The sequence below is a fragment of the Lontra canadensis genome, unplaced genomic scaffold (genome assembly GCF_010015895.1).
Source record: "Lontra canadensis isolate GAN:19392208 unplaced genomic scaffold, GSC_riverotter_1.0 scaffold191, whole genome shotgun sequence".
NCBI classification, from domain to species: domain Eukaryota; kingdom Metazoa; phylum Chordata; class Mammalia; order Carnivora; family Mustelidae; genus Lontra; species Lontra canadensis.
Window position 1 is genome coordinate 1,426,515 of NW_022631185.1, and position 20,430 is coordinate 1,446,944.

At 45.8% G+C, this 20,430-nt stretch overlaps 1 protein-coding gene across 2 annotated transcripts; it reads left to right on the plus strand.

Moving 5' to 3' along the window:
• Positions 1-6,941: 6,941 nt before the first annotated feature.
• Positions 6,942-18,973, plus strand: ZNF584 (zinc finger protein 584). Of its 2 annotated transcripts, XM_032847702.1 has the most exons (4): positions 6,942-7,371; positions 8,280-8,406; positions 16,049-16,171; positions 17,006-18,973. In XM_032847702.1, the coding sequence occupies exons 1-4, from the start codon at positions 7,333-7,335 to the stop codon at positions 18,010-18,012; spliced, it is 1,296 nt and encodes a 431-aa protein (XP_032703593.1). In that variant the 5' UTR covers positions 6,942-7,332; the 3' UTR covers positions 18,013-18,973. The 2 variants fall into 2 exon arrangements, with proteins under 2 accessions (XP_032703593.1, XP_032703594.1); XM_032847703.1 differs by lacking the exons at positions 6,942-7,371; positions 8,280-8,406 and adding an exon at positions 15,313-15,401.
• Positions 18,974-20,430: the final 1,457 nt, after the last annotated feature.

Below are 20,430 nucleotides of genomic sequence, written 5' to 3' on the forward strand. Positions count from 1 at the left end.
CTACTATGTTTTTTTTTTTTTTAAGATTTTATTTATTCAGGGGCACCTGGGTGGCTCAGTGGGTTAAAGCCTCTGCCTTCGGCTCGGGTCATGGTCCCGGGGTCCTGGGATCGAGCCCCATGTCGGGCTCTCTGGTCAGCGGGGAGCCTGCTTCCCCCCCTCTCTCTGCCTGCCTCTCTGCCTACTTGTGATCTCTGTCTTTCAAATAAATAAATAAAATATTTTAAAAAAAAGATTTTATTTATTCATTTGAGAGAGAGACAGAGAGTGTGAGCATGAGTGGGGAAAGATGCAGAGGGAGAAGCAGATTTCCCGCTGATCTGGAGCCCGATGTGGGGCTCAGTACAATGATCCAAGCTGAAGGCAGATGTTTAACTGTTTGAGCCACCCAGGCGCCCCTGCCCACCATGCTTTTGAAAGGGCAAAAAATTTGGACACCTCAGGAACAAGATACACAGGTAGCAAATAAGCATAAGAAAATATGCTCGAGGGGCACCTGGGTGACTCAGTGGGTTAAGCCTCTGCCTTCGGCTCAGGTCATGATCTCAGGGTCCTGGGATTGAGCCCCACATCGGGCTCTTTGCTCAGCAGGGAGCCAGCTTCCTCCTCTCTCTCTGCCTGCCTCTCTGCCTACTTGTGATCTCTCTCTCTGTCAAATAAATAAATAAAATCTTAAAAAAAAAAAGAAAATATGCTCGAGATTATATGCTATTAGGGAATTGCAAGTTAAAAGAATATCATTACATAGGTATTAGAATGGCTAAAATCTAAAATCCAATAGGAGGAACCAGGATTCTCATTCACTGCTGAGGAGAATGGTACAACAATGTACAAAATGGTACAACCACTTTGGAAGAATCTGATAGTCTCTCGCAAAGTTAAATACAGTCCTACCATATCAGCCAGCAAGGCACACAAATGGTTGTAATTGTTCAGAACAGGAATCAACTCAGATGTTCTTCAATAGATAAGTGGTTAAAGACACTGTGGCACATACACACAACAGGATATTATTCAGCTGTAAAAAGAACTGAGTTGTCAATCCACAAAAGGGCATGGAGGAATCTTAAATGCATACTGCTAAGTGCCAAAGTCAGTCTGAAAAAGGCATCCGCTGTTAAATTCCAACTTTATCGCTTTCTGAGAAGGGCAAAGCTTAGAGACAGTAAAATATTGGTTGGTGAGGAGGGGAAGGGAGGGAGGGAGAAATAGGTGAAGCACAGGGGGTTTTTCATGCCACAAAACTATTCTGTATGATACTGTAATGACTGACATATGTGATATTATATATTTGTCAAAACCCATATTATGTATATATTATGTACAACTCTAATGTAAACCATAGACTTTAGTTAATAATAATGTATCAGTATGGGTTCACAGTTGTAACAAATATACCACGCTAAAGATAACAGTAGGGGAAAATGTAAGGTGAGACCAGGAATATGAAAATTCTGTACTATCAGCTCAATTTTCCATAAACCTAAAACTTAGTGCTCTAAAAATAATGTATATTAATAAAAACTAGAGTAGTATTGATAAATAAATGTCAGAAATTTTTTTTAAAGATTTTATTTATTAGAGAGAGAGAGCACAAGTAGGCAGAGAGGCAGGCTAATAGAGGGAGAAGCAGGCTCTCTGCTGAGCAGGGAGCCCGGTGCAGGACTTGATCCCTGGCCCCTGGGATCATGACCTGAGCCAAAGGCAGTCACTAAACTGACTGAGTCACCCAGGCATCCTAAATGTCAGAAATTTTAAAAATGAGCCGGACTAGAGACAGTCATTGGGAAAATCATGTGATTTTCACGTGTAGTTAATACTGGGCTACTTTGAGTACAGCCGGGCGGTTTTAGGCAGTGTCTATACAAATTTAAAACATGACAGGCTCAAGGAGAGTTATATAGTGAATTTAAGAGCTGAACTGTTTAGAGGGAGAAGTATCTAACAATAGGGCACTACTGGAAATAATTGGGGTATCTCCATTAAAAGATGTTGGCACTGAAAATGATTACATTTATAATCAGCAAATATACTAATAAACCTTCTCTGATAAGCAGAAAACATCATGTGCTTGTTAACAAATGGCCAGTGTCCCAGCTGAGGCTTGCATCTCAGCGACTTGGATGTTCCCATTCTCTCTTCCTTGTTCCCGATGAGCAGGAACTTGCATTGTCTCCTTGCCCAATGTCACCCAACCCAAGAACGAAACGCTGTAAGTATGTGATCCCAGACAATGCTGTGAATGCACACGAGAAAACAAAAAGCACCAGTAATTACGTATAATAAAGTATAAATAAATTCTTTCTTTTTTTAACTTATTGTAAAAGCAACTATATAAAGCCATATACATAATTGTATTGCTTAATCTATAACAAATAGGAATGTATTTGCCATTAGCAGCACAGTGGAGGTGGGTGGACATAGCAATACTGGCTTAAGGAAATGGACTACAGAGAGTATCTCAAGTTCCATACATGGGTATATCTGTTTGTCCAACCTCATCTAATTTTGCACTTGAAATGGATTTTTTTGTTATACATACATTTTGTATGTATACATACATACATTTTGTTATATATAAGTTATACATTAATAAAGTTGACTAAAAAAATTCGTTAGAAAAAGGGCAAAAATTTGGGGTGTCTGGTTGGCTTAGTCAGTTGAACATTGGACTCTTGGTTTTGGCTTGGGTCCTGATTTCAGGGTGGTGGGATGGAGCCCCACGTTGGGCTCCATGCCCAGGGCAGAGCCTGCTTGGGATTCTCTCTCCCACCCCATCTTGCCCCATCCCCTGCTCACTTACTCTCTCTCCCTCTAAAACAAATAAATCTTTTTAAAAAGATTTTATTTATTTGATACAGAGAGAGAGAGAGAGAGAGCGAGCACAGGCGGGGGGGCAGGAGAGGGAGAAGCGGACTCCCCACTGAGCAGGGAGCCGGATGCGGGGCTCGATCCCAGGACTCTGGGATCACGACCTGAGCTGGAGGCAGATGCTTAACTGACTGAACCACTCATGCGCCCCTAAATCTTTTTTCCTTTTAAAGATTTTAAAAATTTTATTGATTTGAGAGAGAGCGTGAGAGTGAGCACAAGTGAGAGAGAGCACGTGTGCACAAGTAGGGGGAGGGGCAGAGGGAGAAGCAGACGCTCTGCTGAGCAGTAAGCCCGATGAGGGGCTTGATCCCAGGACCCTGAGATCATGGCCTGAGCCGAAGGCAGACGCCTAAGCGAGTGGCCACCCAGGTGCCCCTAAAATAAATAAGTCTTAAGAAAAAAGAAAAAAGAAAACGGGCAAAAACTTGAGCAGATACTTCACTAAAGCAGATACATGGATAGCAAATATATGAAAGGAAGGCTGTTCAACAGCTGTTGCTGGTGGGAATGTAAAACGGTGCCGCGACTCTGGGAACAATTTGGCAGTTCAGCATACAATTACTGTAGCACTCTACAGTTGCGTTCATGGGTATTTCTCACTTCCCTGACACACAGAGCAATGAAAACGCATGTCCACACTAAAATGAAAACATGTTCATAGAAAACCGAATACAAATGTTCATGGCAGGGTTGTTTGTCATAGCTAACGATGATGATGATGACGATGATGATGTGGACACCCCAAATGTCCTTCAGCAGGTGACCGGATAAGCAATCTGTGGTATATTCAGATAATGCGATACTGCTCAGCCGTAAAGAGGAACAAGCTACTGATAGACACCCCTTTCATGGATCTCAAATACGTTATGCTGAGTGAGAAAAGCCCACAGTACGGCGCATCCATGCTCTAGGATTCCCCCCTGTACGTGACATTTGTGAAGTGGCCCAATTACAGCGATGGAGGACAGATCAGTGATGATCAGGATTAGGAGAGGGTATGACCTAAGGGTTAGTTAGAAGTTCCTTTGTGAAATGAAACAGTTCTGTATTGGACTGTGGTGGTGGTGGTGACATGAAGCCACACACGTGATAAAATTTCACAGAACTCCGTAACAAGTATATGTGAAAACTGGTGTGATCTGACTAAGGTCCGTAATTGAGTTAGAAGTATTGTGTTAGTACTATTTTCCTGGTTTTGACAAGGTACTGTGGTTATGTAGAATATTATCATTGACAGAAGCTGGATGAAGGATACATAGGAACTCTTTTGCAACTTCTTTCAAACTACTTCAAAATAAAAAATATTTTGGGGGTTCCTGGGTGGCTTAGTTGGTTAAGTGTCTGCCTTTGGCTCAGGTCATGATCCCAGGGTCTTGGGATCGAGCCCCATGCTCAGTGGGAGCCTGCTTTTCCCTCTTCCTCTCCCCCCACAGCCTCTTGTTCATGCTCTCTCTCAAATAAATGAATAAAATATTTAAAGCTAAATAAAAGTATTTTGTAAATTTCTTGAATGTATATGTCCAATTGAAAGGGGAAACACAAATCAAGGCACTGTGAAATAAGAGGGCAGATCTATTAGAATGGCTCGCGTAAGGTAAACAATTACATACTACCTGCTACAAAAGGGATAGGCACACGGTTCCTGCAGGGTACACAAGGACCCTCACTGGCATCACTACTTCCATAAGACCCTCACAGACACTTCTAGGCTTATGTGGGAGGGGTGGGGTAAGAGGTCACAGCCACCTCTCTGCAGGGTCACTGGTCTCCTCTGCCACCCTAGAAAGTGTACTTTGATAAGGGAGCATGTCGTAAAATACAGGCAGGACTCTTGCCCAAGGGATGTATTCTTTTTTTTTTTTTTAAGATTTTATTTATTTATTTATTTGACAGGCAGAGATCACAAGTAGGCAGAGAGAGAGAGAGGAGAAAGCAGACTCCCCATGGAGCAGAGAGCCCGATTCAGGGCTTGATCCCAGGGTCCTGGGATCATGACCTGAGCCGAAGGCAGAGGCTTTAACCCACTGAGCCACCCAGGCACCCCCAAGGGATGTATTCTTACACGCCACACCATTCACAACTGGGGAGAGGCAAGAATAATTTCATCTGGACTACACAGAGAAGGGTCTATACTGTTTCAAATTCACTGCATGAAATGTGATGCTAGTAATTATGCATCTCGTACTTTCAAATCCACACACTTCAAACTTGCATCAAATTTAACCACTATGTCCTGCTTGAAGCAAAATTGTACACAGAGGTGGGGGGGTTAAAGCTTAGGGAGTCAGGCTGAGCTGAGTTTCTTCCTGGGCTCCCATGAGACTGTGGGTACAATGCCTCACCTCTGTATGTCCATTTCCTTCTCCATAAAATGTGGAATTCATAATCTCAGGCTGTGGTGAGTGGGAATATCAACAGGAATATATACATTCAGGCCCTGTATGGCTGTGTGGTCACCTCCAGTCACCTCCACAGCCCTTCACAACTGGTTGGCAGGAAGTGTCTCCCACCTGCCAACAGCCCCCCATGCTGCACTGTGACCTGGGCAAGGCATCCGCCTGTTGTGGCCACCCAAATGGCTCCCTCTTGCCATCCTTCAGGCAGCCAGCCATAGGTAGATGTCCTGCAGTTTAGGGTCACCCTGCCACCTCCCCAGTAAGACTCCATTGTTTCATTACCTGTTCTTATAGTCTCTAAAGAAGCACCAAACCTAAAATCTGAAAAGTAAAACTACTGAGGTTCAAGAAGGCAACCTCAGGAATTAACACAAATAAAAAACACGAGCTGTGACTGCAAGCCCAAGAAAGGTGTGTAGTTACAAGAGGCAATTCAGGAGTGCTTGGGGGTTCAGTTGCTTGGGTATCTGACTTGATCTCAGCTCAGGTCTTGATCTCAGTGTTGTGAGTTTAGGTCCCACCCTGGGCATGGAGCCTACAAAAAAATCACCCTGGGGTAGGCTTCTTTGGTACTCATCTAAGTGCTCTGTTTTTCCTAGGAGACTCAGTAACACATCCTCCAGGGTAAGTGCATCTGAATTGAGTACAAGACATCCGGAGCTGGGTTCTCCTCCTGCCAGCCTCCTATCCCCATGTGCCCAGGATCTTTCCCCCAACACGCTCCTCCACAAGGCCCCTGAGTTGGCACCACGGCTTGACACGGGGCAGACTACCAGCCTACATTCCTCTGAACATATGCCAGACCCATTCCCAGCACCCCAGACCTGCCTGAGTCCAGTGGACCTGGCACCATAGACTCAAAACTTGTAAAATCCCACTGCTGATCTTCCGCGACCTCCCCTCCCCACCAAGGTTCCCCGCCCCCCCCGCAAGCTGCTGGTCCCCAGGTGCTCACTGAACTCTGGCTGGAGAGTCTTTCTTTCCTTTCACCTTCCCCTATCTTTCTCTTTCTTTTTGCTTTTAGGATTTTATTTGACAGAGAGAGCCAGAGACCACAAGCTGGGGACTGGGCTAGGGGTGATGGTGGTGGATGGCATAGGGAGAAGGAGAAGCAGGTTCCTCAACGAGCAGGAAGCCCGATGTAGGGCTCCATCCCAGGACCTCGCGATCATGACCCTTACCGAGGGCAGACGCTGCGCCGACAGAGCCACCCAGGCGCCCCCGGAGTCTTTTCTGAGCTCTGTCTCCTGCTCTGTGAAGCAGACACAGCGGCAAGCGCAAGGACTCCCCGGCGGTCCCAGGTACCACAGGCTTTGACGGAGGTGAGGCCCAAAGGTGTCACTTCTCTGCGGCCCGGGACACCAGGGCTCGGGACACCTCCGGCGCTCACTCTCACCCCGTCCCTACGCCCCTCTCCTCCGCCCGGAAAACCCTCTCACACTCAGACCTGAGCGCAGCGGCGGTCCCCGTCCCGCGGGTGTGGCTCCGAGGGAGGAGACCGGCGCGGGAAGTTCCGCCTCCCCCCGCGCGGCTTTCCGGAACGCTCCTGTCCGCGGCAGTCCTGGTCTACATCCGCTCGAGCTCTCCGCAGCGGCCTCCCCTGTCGCCTTGGCAACGAGCAAGCGGCCCCGCGAGGGGAGCTGGGAAGTGAGGTCCTGGAGTGACGCGGGGGCTAAGCTCATGGCGCCCGCTGAGGCGGCGGGACTTCCGGCTTTGCCCTCGAGCTTCTCCGCTTTCCGCTGTGGGTCGGGACAAGTATCCCGAGAGCTGCGCGGCGGGCCGACTTCCCTGAGAGGCCGCACCGCGGAAGACAGCGGCGGGGACCCCCGTGGCGCCCCTGTCAGCGCCCTGACTCCGGGAATGAGCCCCTCTTCCTGAGACTCGCTGTTGCCCCCTGCGGAGCGGGGCCGGAGGGTCTGGGCCTCCCACAGGCGGCTGCCTGGTCCCTGCGCACGTTTTAGACCCAGCTTCGGAGGTCCCACGGTCGGCGGGAGGTTCCTGCGCCCAAGCCAGAGTGGCAGGTACGGCCTGAAGAGGCAGAAATTCGGCGTCCGCCACGGCCATGCTCCGCCCACAGCTTCCGACGGCCGAGGAGGCGCGGGTGAGTGGAAGGTGCCCCAGGCTTTGACAACCCCGATCCCCACCCGGACCCATTGGGTCCGGGTTCCGAATGAGCTCAGGAGGAGCGGGGTTGGCTGTGGCGGGTGAACGGACAGCCTAGGCAAAGGCACAGGTGGAAGAGGGCCGGGATCTCCGAGGTCCGTGTGCGGTCTGGTCGGGGAAGGGTTGAAGCTAAGAACAGGTCTGCGTGGGAGGTCTTCAGTGCAGAGCGGGGGGAGGGGGGATGCCTTTAGCAATGAACCTTGAAGGAGTGGGGTTCGACTGGGGCGGGATGGGATGGTGGTTGTTCTTAGTGGAGATGCCATGTGCAGAATGAGCATGTGGGGGATTCCATTGAGTTGCCAGTGGGGTGAACGGGTGAGATTGTGCTGGGGTGTGGAGCTGTAACATGCAGTGGTACAAAGACATATGCATGTCAGGCAGGAGAGCAAACTGGAAGGTCTGGGACCACGTACCGGGACCTGAGAGGGAAGGGTGAGCGTATGTTTGGTTGCCTCTGGGAGGTGATCTCTGGGACATAGAGGGAATTGGCTGACGGAGGTAGGGTGGGACCTGTGTGTCTGTCTGTTACATAGATGGCATCTGTCTGGTCACCAGCCTGTTGTTGCTGTGGGCAGGATGCAGAATCCAACTGAGGAGAAGCAACAACGGAACTGGGGGCCCTGGCAATCCTCTGAGGTCAGGGTCTTAGGAGGAGGGAGGTAGAGGGTATGCTTGCGTGGGAGTGGGGGTTTAAGGCTCAAAGGGAAAGATGATGTATGTCAGTGAGACATGTGGCAGGGCCCTGAGACACTGATCAAGGGCCTGGATGTGTTCCTCTGTCCATGTTTTGCTTGGCTTTTCTGCCCACTGTTGACTCCTAAGGCTCAGCTGAATCAATCATTACAGGGCTTGGTGACCTTTGAGGATGTGGCTGTCTATTTCTCCAGGGAGGAGTGGGGTCTCCTTAATCTGACTCAGAGGAGCCTGTACCGTGATGTGATGCTAGAGAACTTTGCACTTATTGGTTCGCTGGGTAAGTCTCTCACACTCTTCCCTGGCAGACTGACCACCTCTGCCTTTTCCCCATAGGAAGGTGTGTTCATCCTAAAGCCCACCACAGAGGCCGTTTGTTTCCCAGGTTCCCTGTGGTTGGTGCTGTCAGTACTGGCATTGGGCTGTGTGTTCTTCGTCCGCCTCCTTAGCATCTTGTTAGCAGCCTCAACGGCTGTTGGTCTCCTGGAGTAGGGCTTGGGTGCAGGTATTTACAGTTTGCCCAACCAGCTCCACTCAACCCTGCCTCTCTCTCTGGCTCTGCTGAAGTCATGGCCCCTCTGTGCTCTGGGTGTTGATTTCCTTCAGAGGAGATTTTTTTTATAGGGCCCTACCTGGGCCAAACTTCAGCCATGAATTCGAATGAGTAGATCAATTTGGGGAGTATTACCATCTTAATATCTTTCAATTCATGAACATGACATATCTTTCCATTTATTCAGTCTTTAACTTTTTTCAACAGTGTTTTGTAGTTTTCAGCATATAAGCCTAACTTTATTCCTAGGTATTTTATTCCTTTTTTTTTTTTTAAGATTTTATTTATTGATTTGACAGAGAGAGATCACAAGTAGACAGAGAGGCAGGCAGAGAGAGAGAGAGAGAGAGAAGTAGGCTCCCCGCTGAGCAGAGAGCCCGATGCGGGACTCGATCCCAGGATCCTGAGATCATGACCCGAGCCGAAGGCAGCGGCCCAACCCACTGAGCCACCCAGGAGCCCTATTTTATTCCTTTTGATGTAATTTTAAGTGGAATTGTTTTCTTAATTTCATTTTAGGTTGTTCAGTGCTCGAATATAGAAATACAGATTTTTATATACTGATTTTATGTCCTGTAGCCTTGCTAAGCTCATTTATTAGTTCTAATAGTTTTTTTAAATCATATTTCATTTTTTAAATTATTACTTACATATAATGTATTATTTGCTCAGGGATACAGCTCTGTGATTCATCATTTTTTTTTAAAAGATTTTATTTATTTATTTGACAGAGAGATCACAAGCAGGCAGAGAGGCAGGCAGAGAGAGAGGAGGAAGCAGGCTCCCTGCTGAGCAGAGAGCCCGATGTGGGGCTCGATCCCAGGACTCTGAGATCATGACCTAAGCTGAAGGCAACGGCTCAACCCACTGAGCCACCCAGGCGCCCCTGTGATTCATCATTCTTAAACAATACACAGTGCTCATTGCAATACTAACCCTTCCCAGTGTCCATCACCCAGCCACTCCATTCCTCCCACCCCCCTCCACTCCAACAACCCTCAGTTTGTTTCCTGAGATTAAGAGTCTCTTATGGTTTCTCTCCCTCTCTGATTTCTTCTTGTTTGATTTTTTCCTCTCTTCCCCTAAATCCCAATAGTTCCTTTTTGCCCTTGCTTCCCTTGCCTTCGGCGATGTATCTAGAAAGAAATTTTTGCGGCCGAGGTCAAATAGGTTGCTGCCTATGTTTTCCTCAAGGATTTTAATGGACTCCTGTCTCACATTTAGGTCTTTCATCCATTTCGAGTCTGTTTTTGTTATGGTATAAGGATATGGTCCAGTTTCATTCTTCTGCATGTGGCTGTCCAGTTTTCCCAACACCATTTGTTGAAGAGACTTTTTTCCATTGGACTTTCTTTTTTTTTTTAAGATTTTATTTATTTATTTGACACAGAGAGATCATAAGTAGGCAGAGAGGCAGGCAGAGAGAGAGAGGGAGAAGCAGGCTCCCTGCTGAGCAGAGAGCCAGATGTGGGGCTCGATCCCAGGACCCTGGGATCATGACCTGAGCTGAAAGCAGAGGCTTTCACCCACTGAGCCACCCAGGCACCCCTGTGCATTGATTTTAAATCCTACCACTTTATTGAATTTCTGTATGTCTATCAGTTTTAGAGTGGAGTCTCTTGGGTTTTCTACATAAATTATATCATCTGCAAAGAGTGAGAATTTGACTTCTTCTTTGCCAATTCAGATGCCTTTTCTTTTTGTTTTCTGGCTGCTGAGGCTAGGACTTCTAGTACTATGTTGAACAGCAGTGGTGAGACTAGACATCCCTGCCATATACTTGACCTTAGGGGGAAAGCTCTGTTTTTCCTCATTGATAATGAAATTTGCTGTGGGTTTTTCATAGATGGCTTTTATGATGAGGTATTTAAATTCTGTCTCTACACTATGAAGAGTATTTTAATCAAGAAAGGATGATGTACTTTTTTTTTAAAAAAGATTTTATTTATTTATTTGACAGACAGAGATCACAAGTAGGCAGAGAGGCAGGCAGAGAGAGAGGGGGAAGCAGGCTCCCCGCTGAGCAGAGATCCTGATGTGGGGCTCGATCCCAGGACCCTGGGATCATGACCTGAGCCGAAGGCAGAGGCTTTAACCCACTGAGCCACCCAGGCGCCCCAGGATGATGTACTTTGTTAAATGCTTTTTCTGCACCTGTTGAGAGTATCACATGGTCCTTGTGCTTTCTTTTATTAATGTATTGTATCACATTGATTGATTTGCGGATGTTGAACCAACCTTGCAGCCCAGGAATAAGTCCCACTTGGTCGTGGTGAATAATCTTCGAATGTACTGTTGGATCCTATTGGCTAGTATTTTGGTGAGAATTTTTATATCCATTTTAATGAGGGATATTGGTGTATAATTCTCTTTTTTGGTGGGGTCATTGTCTGGTTTTGGGGCCAAAGTAATGCTGGCCTCATAAAATGAGTTTGGAAATTTTCCTTCCATTTCTATTTTTTGGAAAAGTTTCAGAAGAATAGGTATGGAAGAATAGGTATTAATTCTTCTTTATTTTATTTTTAAAAAAGATTTTATTTTTTTATTTGACAGAGAGAGAGAGATCACAAGTAGGCAGAGAGACAGGCAGAGAGAGAGGGGGAAGCAGGCTCCCCACTGAGCAGAGAGCCCGATGTGGAGGTCGATCCCAGGACCCCGAGATCATGACCTGAGCCGAAGGCAGAGGCTTAACCCACTGAGCCACCCAGGCACCCCTAATTCTTCTTTAAATGTTTGGTAGAATTCCCCTGGGAAGCCCATTTGTCCTGGGCTCTTGTTTGTTGGGAGCTTTTTGATTATTGCTTCAATTTCCTTGTTGGTTATGGGTCTGTTCAGGTTTTCTATTTCTTCCTAGTTCAGTTTTGGTAGTTCATACGTCTCTAGGAATGCATCCATTTCTTCAAGATTATCTAATTTGTTGGCATATAGTTGCTCATAATATCTTCTTATAGTTGTTTGTATTTCTTTGGTGTTGGTTGTGATCTTTCCTCTTTCATTCATGATTTTGTTTATTTGGGTCCTTTCTCTTTTCTTTTGGATAAATCTGACCAGGGGGTTATCAATCTTATTAATTCTTTCAAAGAATCAGCTCCTAGTTTCGTTGATCTGTTCTGCTGTTCTTTTGGTTTCTATTTCTCTGGTTTCTGCTTTGATCTTTATTATTTCTCTTCTCCTGCTGTGTTTAGGCTTTATTTGCTGTTCTTTCTCTAGCTCCTTTAGGTGTAGGCTTAGTTTGTGTATTTGAGACCTTTTCTTATTTCTAGAGAAAGGCTTCTATCGCTATATACTTCCCTCTTAGGACCGCCTTTGCTGCATCCCAAAGATTTCAAACAGTTGTGTTTTCATTTTCATTTGTTTCTATGAATTTTTAAAATTCTTCCTGAATTGGGGTACCCGGGTGGCTCAGGTGGTTAAAGCTTCTGCCTTTGGCTCAGGTCATGATCCCAGGGTCGTGGGATTGAGCCCTGCATCAGGCCCTCTGCTCAGCAGGGAGCCTGCTTCCCTCTCTCTCTCTCTCTGCCTGCCTGTGATCTCTATCGAATAAATAAATAAAATATTGAAAAAAAAAATTCTTCCTGAATTGACTGACCCATTCATTCCTTAATAGGATGCTTTTTAGCCTCCATGTATTTGAGTTCTTTTCAATTTTCCACTTGTGATTGAGCTTGAGTTTCAAAGCACTGTAGTCCAAAAATATGCAGTGAATGATCCCAGTCTTTTGGTACCAGTTGAGACCTGGTTTGTGACCCAGGGTGTGATCTATTCTCAAGAATGTTCCATGTGGGGGTGCCTGGGTAGCTCAGTGGGTTAAGCCTCTGCCTTCGGTTCAGATCATGATCTCAGCATCCTGAGATTGAGCCCCACATCGGGCTCTATGCTCAGCAGGGAGCCTGCTTCCCTCTCTCTCTCTCTCTGCCTGCCTCTCTACCTATTTTTGATCTCTGTGTCACATAAATTTAAAAAATCTTTTTTATTTTTAGAAAAAGAATGTTCCATGTGCACTAGACTAGAATGTGTATTCTGTAGCTTTGGTATGGATAGTTCTAATAGTGTTGTTTTGTTTTGTGGATTCCTTGATATTTTCCATTTATATGACATTATGTCATCTGCAAATGCAGATATTTTTACTTCTTCCTTTCCTTAACTGACCTGGTTAGAATCTCCAGGACTTACTGAATAGAACTGGTGAGAGTAGACATCCTTGTCTTCTTCCCAACCTGACGAGAAGAACATTTAGTCTTTCACTAGTAAGTATGATGTTAGCTGTTGTTTTTGTAACTGCCCTTGACGGGTGAGGAAATTCCCTTCTTTTCTTAGTTTGTTGAGTGCATTAATCATGAAAGATAATTAGATTTTGTCTAGTGCTTTCCCATATCTTTTGAAATGCTCATGTGGTTTTTCCTCCTCTATTTTGTTAACATGGTATATTACAGCATTTGGTTTTCATGTGTTCAACCTTGTATTACAAGGATAAATTCGACTCTGTCATAGCTTATAACCCTTTTATGTATTTCTGGATTTTGTTTACTAGTATTTTGTTGACTTCTGCATCTATATTCATAAGAGTCATCAGTGCATAGTTTTCTCATAATGTCTTTGTTTGGATTGAGCATGAGGGTAATTTTGGCCTGAATGAATGAGTTGGGAAACATTACCTTTTCTTCTGTTTTCTGGAAGTGTGTGTGAAATATTTGTGCTAATTCCTTTTTTTTTTTTTCTTTTTTAAGTAGGCAGAGAGGCAGGCAGAGAAAGAAGGGGAAGCAGGCTCCCTGCTGACTTGGGGCTTGATCCCAGGACCCTGAGATCATGACCTGGGCCAAAGGCAGAGGCTTAAACCACTGAGCCACCCAGGCGCCCCTGTGCTAATTCTTATTTTAGAGTAAATATTCATCAGTGAAGCCCTCTGGGCCTAACTTTTATTTTTTCACCCCTGTGGGGGAAGTTTTTTTGTTTTTGTTTTTTTGTTTGTTCGTTTGTTTAACTCTAACTAGACTTTCTATTTCTTCTTGAGTCAGTCTTGGTAGTTTGTGTCTTTTTTAGGAATTTGTCCATTTTATCTAAGTTACCTAATTTGTGGTCATATAATACAGTTGTTCATAGTATTTCCTTACAATTGTTTCTATTTTGTAATGTTGTTAGTGATGTCCCCTTTTCCATTCCTGTTTTTTTTTTTTTTAGGTTTTATTTATTTTATTTGACAGACAGAGATCACAAATAGGCAGAGAGGCAGGCAGAGAGAGGAGGAATCAGGCTCCCTGCAGAGCAGAGAGCCCAACGTGGGGCTCGATCCCAGGACCCTGGGATCATGACCTGAGCCGAAGGCAGAGGCCTTAACCCACTGAGCCACCCAGGCGCCCCTCCATTCCTGTTTTTAATAAATTGAGTCTTCTATGTTTTCTTGTCAGTCTAGGTAGCAGTTTTTCAATTTCATTGCTCTTTTCAAAGATCCTAGTTGGTCTTATTGATTCTCTTTTTCTAATCTCTATTTCAATTATCTCTGCTCATTATCATTTCCTTCCTTCTGGTAGCTTTGTGTTTAGTCACTTTTCTTTTTCCTGTTTCTTGAGGCCTAAAGTTAGGCTGTTGGTTTGAGACCTTTTAAATATGGGTGCTGTGACATAGTAAGAAATACATATTTTGTCTTAGTCTCCAATTTCTAGCATAGCTCCTAAAAAACTTGGAATCTCTGAAGTGATAAGAATGTCTTTGTGTGCTAATGGAATGACTGGTGGCTGGGAGCTCCTAGATAGCTTCAGGATAGGAGGTGGCCATCTGAATGATCAGGGCATGATAGTAAGGTTGGATTTTGAGCTACCCTTCAACCCCATCCTTCTAGTCCTCCACCTCTGGCCTCTGCGGAGAGTGGAGGGGCTAGAGACTGAACCAATCACCAGTGGCCAATGATTTAACTAATTATACATCATCATGAAATCTCTATAGAAACTACAAAATAACAGAGTTCAGAGAGCTTCTGGGTTGCTGGGAAAACGGTGCCACTGGAGGGCGTGGATGCCCTTTACCCTTTGCTTCCTCCCCCCTCACTCCCATCTCCACCCCTGGCAAACTTTGCCCTTTGAATTTCTTCCATTGGGCTGTTCCTGAGTTGTGTACTTTATAGTAATAATCTGGTGATACTAAGTAAACTATTTTCTTGAGTTCTATGAGCCATTATAGCAAATTATTGAACTTGAGAAGGGATAAATATATTTGTGGGAATCCCTGATTTATAGCCAGTTAGTCAGAAAAATGGGAGTCTTGCAGTTCCAACTGTTGTCTGAAGTGTGGGCAGTCTTGGGAGACTGAGCCATTTAACCTGTGGGATCTGACACTGATTCCAGGTAGTTAGTATCAGAATTTAATTGAATCCTTGGACACAACGTTGGTGTCTGAGGGTTAGAGATGTGGCGGAACATCCACCCTACATCTTACCCACATTTGGTGTCAGAGGTGTTATGAGTAGGGGTGGCTGGATGGCTTAGTCACTTAAGCGTCTGCCTTTGGCTCAGGTCATGATCCTGGGGTCCTGGGATTGAGCCCCACATCAGGCTCTCTGATCAGCATGGAGTCTGCTTCTCCCTCTCTCTCCCCCTGCTTTTGCTCTCTCTCTCAAATAAATAAACAAAATCTTAAAAAAAAAAGAAGAAGAAGAAGAAGAAAAAGTGCTATGAGTAAAACACCATGGAGGTGTTTATAGCTCTGAACTGCTATGTCCCATTACTTTGGTATGTTGTGTTTTCATTTTCATTCATCTCAAAGTGCTTTGTAGCTTTCTTTGTGGTTATTTAGGAGTGTTTTATTTAAATTCCATAAATTTGTGAGTTTCCCAAATTCTTTCTGTTGATTTCTATTTTAATTCCTTTTGTGGTCAGAGAACATACTTTGTGTGATTTCAGTCCTCTGAAATCTGTTGAGACCTGTTTTATGTCCTAGCAAATGGTGTGTTCTGGAGAATGTTCCGTGTCTGGGTGAGAACATGAGAATACATATTCTGCTTTTGTTATGTGGTAGGCTCTATAGATATCTGTTAAGTTTAGCTGATTTCTGGTGTTATTCAAGTGCTATTTGCTTGTTTTCTGCCGAGTGGTTCTGTCCATTATTGAAAGTTAGAAGTTGAAATCTTCAACTATTATTGCTTATTTTTTTACTTCAGTTATGTCAGTTTACCTTCAGTGTAAGGTTTTTTCACAATAAATTGTGGTAAAACACAACATGGAGTCTACCTGCTTAGCAAATTTTCCAGTGTGCCGAGGAGGTTTGTTTTCTAATACTCCATTTCCTTCATGGTTGGCATGAAGACATGAGCTTCCTATGGGGTTGGGGCGATGTTCCTTGGCTTGGGCTGGCCTCTTACTACCTTTCTCCCTCGTAGGATTTGCACTTTCAAGGTCCCATGTGGTCACCAAATTGGAAAGTGAAGAAGAGCTCTGGGTGCCCAACATGGTAGACTTGACTCTAGGCAGCAGAGCAGAGTCCAGGAGGGGTCCTGTTCCTGGTGAGTAGGGCTGGGTGATGCCTTGATTTCAGCGATGGGCTCACAGCATGCTGGGTATCATTGTGCACCGGCGTTTTGGTGCTGAGGCCAGTGACCACACACTATTTCCACCTTTCCTCTCCCTTCTGGACACACTGTGTGGTCTTGCTATCCCTACTATGACTCTCAGGACCTAGATGATCCACCTCTCTGGCCTCTGTGCCAGTTTAGTGCTGTCCACTGGTGACTTGAGATGTGTACATACCCTTAAATAACACTTGAATACCAGCTACTCTGTTACCATTGCCTTTTCATTGGAGCAATCACATCCCCTTCACAATGCTCCCTGTCACCAGCGGCTGAGGCCCTACTTGAAGCCATTGAAAAGGAGTGACTTGGAGATCTCACCTCTTCTCCCTGCACTGCTCCCATCTTGTGTCCTCGTCCCTGCTGAGCTCTTTCCTATTCTGTGATCTGGTGGAGCCCTGTTCTGCTGGGGCAGCCCTTTCTTACCCAGACTCTTCCTAGCAACCTTCTGGCAACTCTCTGGACTCCTTTTGGGTGTGTCTGACATGCGTTTTTTGTTTTGTTTTGTTTTTAAAGATTTTGTTTATTTATTTGACAGAGATCACAAGTAGGCAGAGAGGCAGGCAGAGAGGAGGAAGGGAAGCAGGCTCCCTGCTGAGTAGGGAGCCTGATGCAGGGCTTGATCCCAGAATCCTGGGATCATGACCTGAGCCGAAAGCAGAGGCTTTAACCCCCTGAGCCACCCGGGCGACCCATGACATGCGTTTTTGATGAAGGTGCCTCCTCCCTCTGATCCAATGCTCAGTAACTGGCTTTTCTCTGTTTTAGGTCATCCGTGTAGACTGGAGGACGAGGAAGCCTCTCCAGAGCAGATGAAGAGCTACGGAGTCTGCCTGTCGGAGAGGCCCTTTCTGTGTGAGGAGTCTGGGAACGATGTCCCAGCCACCGTGGGCCTCCTCCAGCGCCAGGCCGCCTACAGCAAGGAGAAGCTACACAAGAGCACCAAGCCTGGGGAGGCCTTCCACATCAGCTTCAGTTGCCAGAAGCAGCAGGGACTCCATACCACACAGAAGGCCTTCAAGTGCAGTGTCTGTGGGAAAGCCTTCCTGAAGGCATTTGCACTCCTTGACCACCTGATAACTCACCCCAAAGAGAGACCCTTTAGATGCCCGAAAGGTGGAAATGCCCCCAAGGAGAAATCCACCCATGTCAATTACCAAAAAATTCACACTGCAGAAACATCTCATGTGTGTAATGAGTGTGGAAAGGTTTTCAGTTATCCATCTAAACTGAAGAAGCACCAGAAGGTTCACACAGGCATAAAACCTTTCAAGTGTGATGAGTGTGGCAAAACTTTCAACCGCAAAGATGCACTTGTTCTGCATCAGAGAATTCACACTGGAGAAAGGCCTTATGAGTGCAGCGAATGTGGGAAAACCTTCAGCGTTCTGTCTACTCTCATTCGGCACCGGAAAGTTCACATTGGAGAAAGGCCCTATGAGTGCAGGGAATGTGGGAAGTTCTTTAAATACAACCACAGCTTCATTCTTCACCAGAGAGTTCACACTGGAGAAAGGCCTTATGAGTGCAAGCAATGTGGGAAAACGTACGTGACCCGCTCTGGCCTGTATCAGCACTGGAAAGTTCACACTGGAGAACGGCCCTATGAGTGCAGCCTGTGTGGGAAGACCTTCACCACGAGGTCCTACCGCAATCGGCACCAGCAGTTCCACACTGAAGAGAGATCCTATGAATGTACAGAATGTGGGAAAGCCTTCAAACATAGTTCTACCCTCCTTCAGCACAAGAAAGTCCACACTGGAGAAAGGCCATAAGAAGACAGGGCATATTGGAAAGCCTGTAGCCGGGGCTGGGCACCTTGTTCAACATGAAAGGCCTCCCTCCGGAAAGGAGATTGAGGAGAGTAGTCATTTGAAAGCTAAACCTGGCATACCCAACATGTGCCACAGCGTGGCAGGTGTGTAGGAAGCTTTCAGAAGCTAGGTTGCACTCCGACCTGCCAAGGCTGTTGGCAGTGTGAAGTCACCACTGGTTTCTGTGATAGAAGCCATCCCACCTCCACCACCAGGCAGGAGCCCAAGGTGTGCATCAGTCATGTCAACGTGCTCTGAACAGCAGACCTCCTTAGTCCCCACTCTGTCGAGGAAAGAATCATGAGTGGTGGACCCCACAGTGGGCCTCACTGCCCCCCCAACCGGGTATGTCTGTGACCAGTCACTGGTCAAGAGTAGCTGAGCTGTGCTACTGGGGGCTTCCAGAGAAGATTAATCATTTCCATGGACACAGTGGACACTCTACATGATTCCTGTCATGGATTCATGCACCCCTGGACCTGACTGTCTCATGCTTCCTGGAATGTGTTAGGTAATGAAAGCTTTACTGTTTACGCCATGTTTAATATTGGGGGTTCTGAAAAATAAAACACAACAAAACATATTTAATATTGGGGGTTTTAATCACTGTGTATGGAGGGACTGAGAACCGAACTGGGCTCATGAAGAGAGGGACTGGCTTCTGTGGGGAGAGGTCCCTGACTTTTGTTGCCTTACTGGGGATAGCAGGATGTTCACCTCATGGCCATACCCTGGTCCTAAAATGAAGACCATGCAGTCCTGGGATGTGGCCAGTTCTCCTGGCGTCTTTGCATACCATGGCCTTCATTGTTTTTGCTGCCAAGGGAGAGAAGTGATACCCTCTGTTTTGTGGGGTCTTTTGATTTTAAAATTTTGGGAAACTAATTTCCCAAAAGGTCAATAAAATGTCAGTTCAGCAAAACTTGTGTGTCGTAGATTTCTAGATGTGTCCCTGGTCCAAAAATTATGCTTCCTGTGATGAAGAGAATGTTAACTTGGAGGCATGTTTAGAGAGAGAACTATGACCCTACACTTGACGGGCTTTGAGCCACAGTGCTCAGCCAGTACCATGTGTTGGGGTTGGAAACCACTGCTGCTTTCTGTAACTGGGGTGATTCTTCTCCCCAATCCCCCACTCTCGCTACTGATGGGAGAGGTGATGACCACGCAGGGTAGAAACGCAGTCAGGCTTGAAAAGTCCGGGAACTTGGGGCACCTGGGTGGCTCGGCCAGTTAAGTGTCTGACTGTGTACATTTGCTTCTTTAGACATTTCATACAAATGGAGTCACACAGTATGTTTTTCTGTGAATGGCGTTCACTTGGCATAATATATTTGAGGTTCATCCATGCTGTAAAACATGTCAGGACTTCATTCCATCTTATGGCCAAATAATATTTACCATGGTTTGTTTATTCGTTCATCAGTTGATTGGGCCTTATTTGTCTTGTTTTGTTTCCACTTTTCGGGTGTTACGAAAAATGTTGCGATGAACATTCAAGCATAAGGTGTTGTATAAGTATGTTTTCATTTCTTTTGAGTAGATAAATAGAAATGGGATTGCCAAACTGTTTTCCAAATTGGCAGCACCGTTGTATAAGCTCCACAGCAGTGTATGAGCATTCCAACTTTTCTACTTCCTTATCAATACTTGTTGTCTGTTTTCACATAGATAGCCTAGGGGGTGTGAAGTGGTTTTGATTTGCATTTCTTTAATGACCAGTGGTGTTGAGCAACTTTTCATGTGCTTACTGGCAGTTTCTGTGTGTGTGTGTGTTTGTGGGTAGCAGAGGCCTGGCATCAGGCTAGAGGTTCAGGCATCAAAGAGAAGAGAGAAACTGACACCAACTTGGAGAGAAAATGTAGCAGAATTGGAGGAGTGGCAAAGTGGGGAAAGGCTGAGCAGACAGTGGAGAGTGTCCCTCATGGGGAAGGTCCAAGTGCCGGGAACTACTGTTGAATGGAGCTCAGAGAACTATCATGAGTGAGGGCAGAATGCGCAGTGTCAGTATACAGACTGCATCCCTGCTGATTGAGTGAGCTGAAAGTGTTGGAACTACTGAGCCCTGCAAAGGCTGGTATCCGGTACAGCTCAAAGGTCAGAGTCATGAGACCTTTGCCTGGAGTATTCCGGCATCTCTGGCAAACATCTTTCTTCCCCCAACAGACTGGTTGCTGTGTACTGAGCCCCAGTGGGAGACCAGGCCTGTTCCAGGAAAACACAGAAAATTCTTTACCCATGAGCTGGGGGCCATTTAATGCGATCTAACCAGCCATCCACACCATTACAAAGGTTTGAGCTGTGATGACCAGTGTCTGTCCTACCCCATTTGCTTAGATGGCTTGATCCTCACATGGCTCAGTTGGCCTTTAACTCTGA

Excerpts from the sequence above, each read along its gene's own strand:
- ZNF584 (XM_032847702.1), top strand. The coding sequence starts at position 7,333 with ATGCTCCGCCCACAGCTTCCGACGGCCGAGGAGGCGCGG. Across the intron at positions 8,407-16,048 it reads TGCACTTATTGGTTCGCTGG|GATTTGCACTTTCAAGGTCC; the intron begins GTAAGTCTCTCA and ends TCTCCCTCGTAG. Across the intron at positions 16,172-17,005 it reads CAGGAGGGGTCCTGTTCCTG|GTCATCCGTGTAGACTGGAG; the intron begins GTGAGTAGGGCT and ends TCTCTGTTTTAG.